At 51.3% G+C, this 8,769-nt stretch overlaps 1 protein-coding gene across 1 annotated transcript in view; it reads left to right on the top strand.

Moving 5' to 3' along the window:
- Nucleotides 1–114: 114 nt before the first annotated feature.
- Nucleotides 115–8,769, top strand: part of ints3 (integrator complex subunit 3) — a gene marked incomplete at its 5' end in the record, with an annotated part of 23,692 nt that continues 15,037 nt past the window's right edge. The window contains 12 exons of the mRNA XM_041243102.1: nt 115–266; nt 638–722; nt 919–985; nt 1,144–1,285; nt 1,673–1,802; nt 3,911–4,008; nt 4,443–4,634; nt 4,803–4,890; nt 5,510–5,589; nt 5,903–5,994; nt 6,735–6,841; nt 7,469–7,588. Of these exons, the coding sequence (XP_041099036.1) occupies nt 115–266; nt 638–722; nt 919–985; nt 1,144–1,285; nt 1,673–1,802; nt 3,911–4,008; nt 4,443–4,634; nt 4,803–4,890; nt 5,510–5,589; nt 5,903–5,994; nt 6,735–6,841; nt 7,469–7,588 (1,353 nt within the window). The remainder of the gene's footprint in view (nt 267–637; nt 723–918; nt 986–1,143; nt 1,286–1,672; nt 1,803–3,910; nt 4,009–4,442; nt 4,635–4,802; nt 4,891–5,509; nt 5,590–5,902; nt 5,995–6,734; nt 6,842–7,468; nt 7,589–8,769) is intronic.

Genomic DNA, 8,769 nt, shown 5'->3' with positions numbered 1-8,769 from the left:
TCTCTCTCTCTCTCCCGTGCGGGAGTCTGCACGGTCGCCGTAGTGATGGGATGTTCTTTGTTCCGCGGCAGCGCTGTGGTTGGTTGTGAAGGTGGTGATGTGTGTGGCTGTGAGGGCTGAGCCCGGGTTTGAATCCCTGCTGTCCCTTTCAGAGCTACAGGGACCTGACGCTGGTCAACAGGGACGGCATGAACATCGTCCTCATAAAGATCAACCAGATTCTCATGGAGAAGTTCCTCAAGCTGCAAGACACCTGCCGCACACAGGTACCACCCCTCGGCTCATCAGAGCAAACCTTTAACCAACCAGCTGCTTCCGCTCGTGACTGACATGCTTCGCGGCCAATTACAGGACCCCAAACACGGGTTGAGAATGAATAGTAAAGCACTGTGCTGTTCCAGTGACTCCCTCCCTCTGCAAGCAGGCACTCGGCATCAGTGACCATTTTTGAATCGGGATTGAGAAGCGATTCGTTTTTGACGAGACGTTTAATCTTGCTATCACCTGCACTGCTCTTTGAAGCATTTCACGGAAGGCGCTCTATAAGGAGCTGCTGTATTGTATTGAATGCTGCTGATCCTTTGTATGTTGAAGTAATGGTGCTGTGAATAACCCCTTGGCGTGTCTCTGCCCTCAGCTGGTGTGGCTGGTGAAGGAGCTGGTGAAGAGTGCCGTGCTGGGCGCCGATGGGGTCTGCATGACTCTCATGAAGCAGATAGCAGGTGAGGCCCGCGGGCATGTCGCTTAGGGGCGTGACAATTCACCAGGACGCATTCTTCACTTGCTGTAACGCACAGGGGCGGAAATAAGACTCCTACTGCATAAGTGTCACTCATTTCAGGTTTTACCATGTGCTTTTATTTTTTTTATTTTATTTATTTGTTTGTTTGTTTATTTGTTTCTTCTGTCTGGCTGCAGGAGGTGACGTGTCTCCGAAGAATATCTGGTTAGCTGAAAATGTCCTCGATATTTTAGTGGAGCAGAGGTACTGGAGCGCGCGTGTGTGTGTCTATAGCCTGTGTGTGTGGATATAGCCTGTGTCTCTCTGCCTGTGCTGTGTGTCAATATTATTAACCCCTCCTGTGGTGTGTGTGCCTCTGTTGCTCTCCGTGTCAGTATTATTAACCCGTGCTGTGCTGGCAGGGAGTGGGTGCTGAAGAGCGGGATGCTGGTTGCCATGGCGGTGTACACCTACCTGCGCCTCATCGTGGATCACTGCACCCCCCAGCACCAAACACTGCGGCAGAAAGAGGTGGACTTCTGTGTGGGGCTGCTGAGAGAGAGGGTAAGAGAGCAGAGGGGGTAGGAGAGGAGGGGCTGCTGAGAGAGAGGGTAAGAGAGCAGAGGGGGTAGGAGAGGAGGGGCTGCTGAGAGAGAGGGTAAGAGAGCAGAGGGGGTAGGAGAGGAGGGGCTGCTGAGAGAGAGGGTAAGAGAGCAGAGGGGGTAGGAGAGGAGGGGCTGCTGAGAGAGAGGGTAAGAGAGCAGAGGGGGTAGGAGAGGAGGGGCTAGGGAAAGAGGGGGTAAGAGAGGAGAGGGTGTGAGGAAAGAGGAGAGGACATTTTTTTTTTTTTCCTTTGTTTGATCAAATTATTCCTGACTGGTAATTCTGTGCTTTGGGTTTGATTCCAGTCTGACTTCTTGCCATGTTTTGTCTCTCTCTCTCTCTGCTCAGTTCATGGACTGCTATATCATTGGCAGGGACCTGGTGCGGCTTCTGCAAAACGTGGCCCGGATCCCAGAGATGGATTTACTGTGGAGAGACTTGCTGCACAACCCCCAGGCACTCAGCCCGCAGTTCACAGGTACCGCAGCTCTGTCTGGAAGCACGTCTTTCTGTCTGTCTGTCTGTCTGTCGCTCTCTCTCTCTCTGTTCAGTATCCTCAGGTTCAGTTCACAGGCACCGCAGCTCTGTCTGGAAGCACGTCTCTCTGTCTGTCTGTCTGTCTGTCGCTCTCTCTCTCTCTGTTCAGTATCCTCAGGTTCAGTTCACAGGCACCGCAGCTCTGTCTGGAAGCACGTCTCTCTGTCTGTCTGTCTGTCGCTCTCTCTCTGTCTGTTCAGTATCCTCAGGTTCAGTTCACAGGTACCGCAGCTCTGTCTGGAAGCACGTCTCTCTCTGTCTGTCTGTCTCTGTCGCTCTCTCTCTCTCTGTTCAGTATCCTCAGGTTCAGTTCACAGGCACCGCAGCTCTGTCTGGAAGCACGTCTCTCTGTCTGTCTGTCTGTCTCTCTCTCTCTCTCTGTCTGTTCAGTATCCTCAGGTTCAGTTCACAGGCACCGCAGCTCTGTCTGGAAGCACGTCTCCTGTCTGTCTGTCGCTCTCTCTCTGTCTGTCTCTCTCTCTCTCTCTCTCTCTCTGTTCAGTATCCTCAGGTTCAGTTCACAGGCACCGCAGCTCTGTCTGGAAGCACGTCTCTCTGTCTGTCTGTCTGTCTGTCGCTCTCTCTCTCTCTGTTCAGTATCCTCAGGTTCAGTTCACAGGCACCGCAGCTCTGTCTGGAAGCACGTCTCTCTGTCTGTCTGTCTGTCGCTCTCTCTCTCTCTGTTCAGTATCCTCAGGTTCAGTTCACAGGCACCGCAGCTCTGTCTGGAAGCACGTCTCTCTGTCTGTCTGTCTGTCGCTCTCTCTCTCTCTCTGTTCAGTATCCTCAGGTTCAGTTCACAGGCACCGCAGCTCCAGTATCCTCAGGTTCAGTTCAAGCACGTCTCTCTGTCTGTCTGTCTGTCGCTCTCTCTCTCTCTGTTCAGTATCCTCAGGTTCAGTTCACAGGCACCGCAGCTCTGTCTGGAAGCACGTCTCTCTGTCTGTCTGTCTGTCTGCTCTCTCTCTCTGTCTCTGTTCAGTATCCTCAGGTTCAGTTCACAGGCACCGCAGCTCTGTCTGGAAGCACGTCTCTCTGTCTGTCTGTCTGTCTGTCGCTCTCTCTCTCTCTGTTCAGTATCCTCAGGTTCAGTTCACAGGCACCGCAGCTCTGTCTGGAAGCACGTCTCTCTGTCTGTCTGTCTGTCGCTCTCTCTCTCTCTGTTCAGTATCCTCAGGTTCAGTTCACAGGCACCGCAGCTCTGTCTGGAAGCACGTCTCTCTGTCTGTCTCTCTCTCTCTCTCTCTGTTCAGTATCCTCAGGTTCAGTTCACAGGCACCGCAGCTCTGTCTGGAAGCACTGTCTGTCTGTCGCTCTCTCTCTCTCTCTGTTCAGTATCCTCAGGTTCAGTTCACAGGCACCGCAGCTCTGTCTGGAAGCACGTCTCTGTCTGTCTGTCTGTCTGTCTCTCTCTCTCTCTCTCTGTTCAGTATCCTCAGGTTCAGTTCACAGGCACCGCAGCTCTGTCTGGAAGCACGTCTCTCTGTCTGTCTGTCTGTCTGTCTCTCTTTCTCTCTGTTCAATTCTTTATCAGTCTGATTACAGTTCACAGGCACCGCAGCTCTGTCTGGAAGCACGTCTCCTCTCTGTCTGTCTGTCTCCTCTGTCTCACAGGCTCCTCTGAGGAGAGAGAAGAGACAGAAGTCATCCTCAGGTCAAGTCAAGTGTCCGTGGTGTCGTGGCGTCGAGACAGACCTTCGTGCACAGAGACAGACAGACTGGACAGGACAGAGAGAGCAAGACAAGTCATAGGAGTCCAAGTCAAAGTGTCCGTGGCTCTGTCGAGACAGACCTTCGTGCAGAGAGACAGGACTGACAGACTAGACAGAAAGTTCAGGGTAGTCATAGGAGTCCAAGTTAAAGTGTCCGTGGCGTCGAGACAGACAGGCCAGAGAGACAGACAGGGAGGCTGGAGAGAGTCGGTGAGTTAAACCTTCTCGTCGAGAAGGCAGAATGGAGAAGGGACAGACGAGAGAGCTCTCTCTCTCTCTGTCTCATCCTGCAGCTGCTTACCTCTCGAACCTCCCCCTCCTCCTCTCTCTCTCTCAGGTATCCTGCAGCTGCTTACCTCTCGAACCTCGCGGAAGTTCCTGGCGTGTCGTCTGACCCCCGACATGGAGACAAAGCTGCTGTTCATGACCTCGCGGGTGAGAGTGTGTCTCTCTCTCTCTCTCTCTCTCGCTCTCTCGCACGCATCCACGCTCTCTGAAAAGGGACAAGCCTCTCGGCAGAAACGGTGACAAAGAGGACAGGAAGTTCAATATCCCGAACCATGCAGACATTTCCATATCCAACTGTAAAACACTGAAAGCTGCTCTTTGATGACCTTTATCAAAGTATTTTTAAATATAAATAGCCTTCTGTTTTAAATTGTCCAGTTTGCCCTGGTTGTATGAAGCTGTTTTCTGGTGAGCAGACTGGGTCTGATAGTTTCCCACAGATGGAAATGTGGCTCCCATTGCGAATCAGTCTGATCCGTCCCTGGTTTTGCTATGAGCTTGTTTACCTATGCACTGTGGTAACAGGTGAAACTGCTATGCAATAGGAGTCTTGTTCCCATCCCTCTTTTCTCCTCTGCCAGGTCCGGTTCGGGCAGCAGAAGCGGTACCAGGACTGGTTCCAGCGGCAGTACCTGTCGACCCCGGACAGCCAGTCCCTGCGCTGTGATCTGATTCGCTACATCTGTGGGGTCGTGCACCCTTCCAACGAAGTGCTGAGCTCCGACATCCTCCCGCGCTGGGCCATCATCGGCTGGCTGCTGACAACCTGTACGGTGAGGGAGCAGGAGGCGCGATGCTCTCGTCGCTCGATTTGACACGCACAAGCGGTTTTTCTGGGCACTGGGACTAGCAGATTGCGTGACTGTGTGTGTGCGTGTGTACTTGCCAGTGTATATTCTTGCCTGTGTGTATTGTAAAGCTGTTTTCTCTTTCTGCTCCAGTCAAACGTTGCTGCCTCCAATGCCAAGCTGGCTCTCTTCTACGACTGGCTGTTCTTCAACCCGGAGAAAGACAGCATCATGAACATCGGTGAGGGGGGGGCGGGGGCAGGGTGTGTGTGTTTTGGTTTTCTATCGAGTCGGTCTGTGAGCGGAGTGCAGCGGCCCTTTAGGACCGTGATCGGACACCCTGGGTGTAAGGGTTGAAATAAAAAATTAAATACAAGTTCAACTTTGTACAAAACGAACAAAGGAAACGCTAAAACTGGGCTTGAAGAGATGATGCGAGTTTAATGCAGGGAGGCTCTGGTTTGGAGTTTTAAGTGTTAATTTTATCTATTGTTTTATGTAACCGTTGGCCCAGATCAGCATGTCAAATACAGCGGACCGCTCTGTAGGTGTAGGATGGGTACAGTGTGCAATATATTCAGTATTTACAGTTTCCACATGCATGGTGTGCACATGTAGTCTAAATGTTTAGGACACGAATCCCTATTGACAGTGTTATGGCAGGTGTTCCTAATTAGAAAAGCACCTGTGGAACGGAATAAATCACATTTTGCCCTCGGACACTAGTCTAGTCAGACCCCTGTGTGACTCGCGAGGGCTTTCTTGATGGGTAAAGTTTGAATATATTGGATTGAAGTGACTGCCCCAGTTCAGTTTCACACCCTGTTTCCCTGTGTTTCACGCCCCCCCCTCCCCCCCAGAGCCTGCTATCCTGGTCATGCACCACTCCATGAAGCCACACCCAGCTATCACCGCCACCCTGCTGGACTTCATGTGCCGGGTGAGTCTGGGCAGGAGAGCGCCCCCTCTAGGGTGGAGGGGGGTATTGCAGCCAGGCAACTCAACAGCAGCTACAGTTTTTTTTAGAGGAGAGGTCATAGCTAAGGCACACGTTTTGTTTCAAATATTGATTACACACAAAGCATTTACAACAGTGTTACATTTCTAACCCTGCTCAAACTCCTGGCTCCTGATCATTGCAATATTAATAATACTAGACTTCACTGAGGGGAGCTCTGAACCCCAGGAGTCTAGTGTGAGTTTCTAACCCTGAAACCTGTTAACTTTGTCTTATTTATTTATTTCATTCCCAGATCATCCCTAATTTTTTCCCGTCCCTGGAGGGCCACGTGCGGTACGGTGTTTTCAGCTCCCTCACGTTCATCGTGGAGAAGAGGGTGCTGGCGTGAGTGTGAACACAGGGCCAGGGACCCCTGGGGGCCCATGGAGAAGGGGGGAGGGGGGGGGGGAGGGGACGGACGGACGGACGGACGGACTACAGCGTATAAACTCCTGACACAGCTGTGCTCCCCGGGCCAGAGGGACCTTCCTGTTACTGCTGGGAGCTGCTCTGAGGAGCTGGTCTGACATCCACGCTGTCATGCATTCATCTCAGGGATGGGAATAAGACTCCCATTGCATAGCATTCTGATACATTCCTGGTTTTCACTCTGAGTTTAAGACACACCTGAGCTGGTTATCTATACACACTGCGGCTAATCAAGCTCATCGTAAAACCTGGAATTGGTGAAACCGCTATGCAGTAGGAGCTCTGTATCGTCTCTCTGTCTCCAGATTATTCAGGAATATACAGTAACAGTTCCAGCGAAGAGTGAATTGTGTGTCTCGGGCTTGGAGAGGAGGCTACATAGAGAACAGCTCCCAGAGACAGCCTGAGAGACACGCTCGACAGCTCCCACTTTACTCTTCCTCTCCCAGAAATACACACAGTCGCTTCTCATTGAAACGAACTCCGATTAAACTCATTTCCTGATGCTGTGAGTCTTGTACGTGGCCCCCAACCCAAATCCAGCAGTCCTTTTATACCACCAAGTAGACAGTGACGGGTAGAATCGATCTCGCTCCGTCTCTGTCTGTCACGCTGTCTCTTTGTGCTTGAACCCCCTTTCCTCTCCCTCCTCGCAGACACCTGGCCCCCCTCTTTGATAACCCCAAGCTGGACCAGGAGCTGCGAGCCATGCTGAGGGAGCGGTTCCCCGAGTTCTGCAGCTCCCCCTCGCCCCCCACGGAAGGTAGGTCTTGAAAGCCGCTGTCCAGCGGAGTGAGCGAAGCTTCGAACAGGGCTGTGCTGAGACTCGCTCTCGTGCACGCCTTTAGGGAGGGTATATATATATATATCGGCAGGTGTTCAATATTCTTAACGTGTGGATTTCGAAAGAAGAAAAGCTGCCCTTCCCTCACCTTTACAACCGAGCACCATGGAGAGTAACTTGCGCCCTGAGTGTTTTAAAAGCCAGCCGGAAGCATGTTCTCCTCTGCATTTCTTGTTTTGAAATCAACACAGTAATGAATGTATTTGTTGAATGCCTGCCCATTAAAATACTTTTAAAGGTTAGTGCGAGTGTCAGCACACACCTGTAAGCGAATGACTTGTGTCCCCTGTGGCTGTGAGAGCGGTCCTGTCTTGCAGTTTGGGTGTACGCGTGACGTTTCAGTATATTGTAAAGCACAAAGAAAAATTCTACTTTGGAACTGCTGTTCAAGAAATAGATGCATGTTTTAATTTGGAGCTGTGCTGTGTGTTCAATGCAAGGGGTACGAGTGAACTGTGTGTGTGTGTGTGTGTGTGTGTGTGTGTGTCATTGTCATTGTACACCCCCTCCCCCCTCACTCTCTCTGTTCTACCCCCACCTGAACAGTGAAGATGGAGGAGTCCGTTGCCATGGAAATGGACAATCACGTGTCCGACAAGGAGGACGGTTGCTATGACAACACGGAGGCTGCCTTCAGTGATGATGAGGAGGAACTGCAAAACAAAGGTGAGAGAGCAGGGAGGGGGACCAGTGAGAGTGAGACGCAGGGAGGGGGACCAGTGAGAATGAGACGCAGGGAGGGGGACCAGTGAGAGTGAGACGCAGGGAGGGGGGACCAGTGAGAGTGAGACGCAGGGAGGGGGACCAGTGAGAGTGAGACGCAGGGAGGGGGGACCAGTGAGAGTGAGACGCAGGGAGCAGGGAGGGTGAGATGCAGGGAGCAGTTTAAACCCAGCTGCGGTCTGTGACTGACACCAGCACGCAAGCAACCAGGAGATAGGACGGCAAAACCATTTCAGATCGGTTGAAGCAGTAAGGCAGTGGCTTATTCAATGCGTTCCAGTCCAGGTGCTTGTTCCAGCCAGGTCCTCAGTGTTTGAGTTCAGCAGTGCAGAGCCTGTCCTTATTAAAGTTTACCTCTGTATTGTTTGCAGCTTTCCCATGCAACGTTTATTAATATGCTTTATCATACCTTGCAATTCTGTAGAATGCTTACCTGTGATTTACTCTGCTTTCTTACACTTTGCTGTGTTTTTACTCTGGGAATCCTTTAGAAGGGTTATAGTAACTGCATTCTGTCACTGAACCCCAGAAGTTTAAACCATTAAGATCCTGGAGGGAACAAGGACCTGGTTTGTAGTTTTACTGAGCGAGTACCAGTGCAGTAAGGGTTACAGACCAGTTCAAACCAGTAAGAGAGAGAGAGAGAGAGAGACGCAGAGTATCAAGGCTGGCTTCCTCCCCCTGCTCTGTGATCGTATCTCAGGATTTACGAGCACAGGATATTGCATTTTTGGAATTGTACACAATCTGGAAGAATGCTGCCGTCTGCTAGACCACTCGTAAATCTGAAAGTCACCCGAGATCCCATCTGGATTCTGCAAGAGAAGGGGGGGGGGGTGTGTATCGGTTTGCATACTGTACATGGATGCATGCAAACTACAGTCTAATTAACTTGTTTATTATAATTGGAGATTTTTCTGCTGTCTGTGTTAAAACTCACACTAGCCCTGCTGCTGCTGCACCCAGTCCTGGGGTTCAGAGCTCCCCTCAATGAAGTCTATTATTATTAATATTGCAATGATCAGGAGCCAGGAGTTTGAGCAGGGTTAGAAACTCACACTAGCCCTGCTGCTGCTGCACCCAGTCCTGGGGTTCAGAGCTCAATGAAGTCTGCTGTACTACAC

The sequence above is a fragment of the Polyodon spathula genome, unplaced genomic scaffold (genome assembly GCF_017654505.1).
Source record: "Polyodon spathula isolate WHYD16114869_AA unplaced genomic scaffold, ASM1765450v1 scaffolds_1582, whole genome shotgun sequence".
Lineage (NCBI taxonomy): Eukaryota > Metazoa > Chordata > Actinopteri > Acipenseriformes > Polyodontidae > Polyodon > Polyodon spathula.
This window is presented reverse-complemented; position numbering and strand designations above follow the sequence as displayed.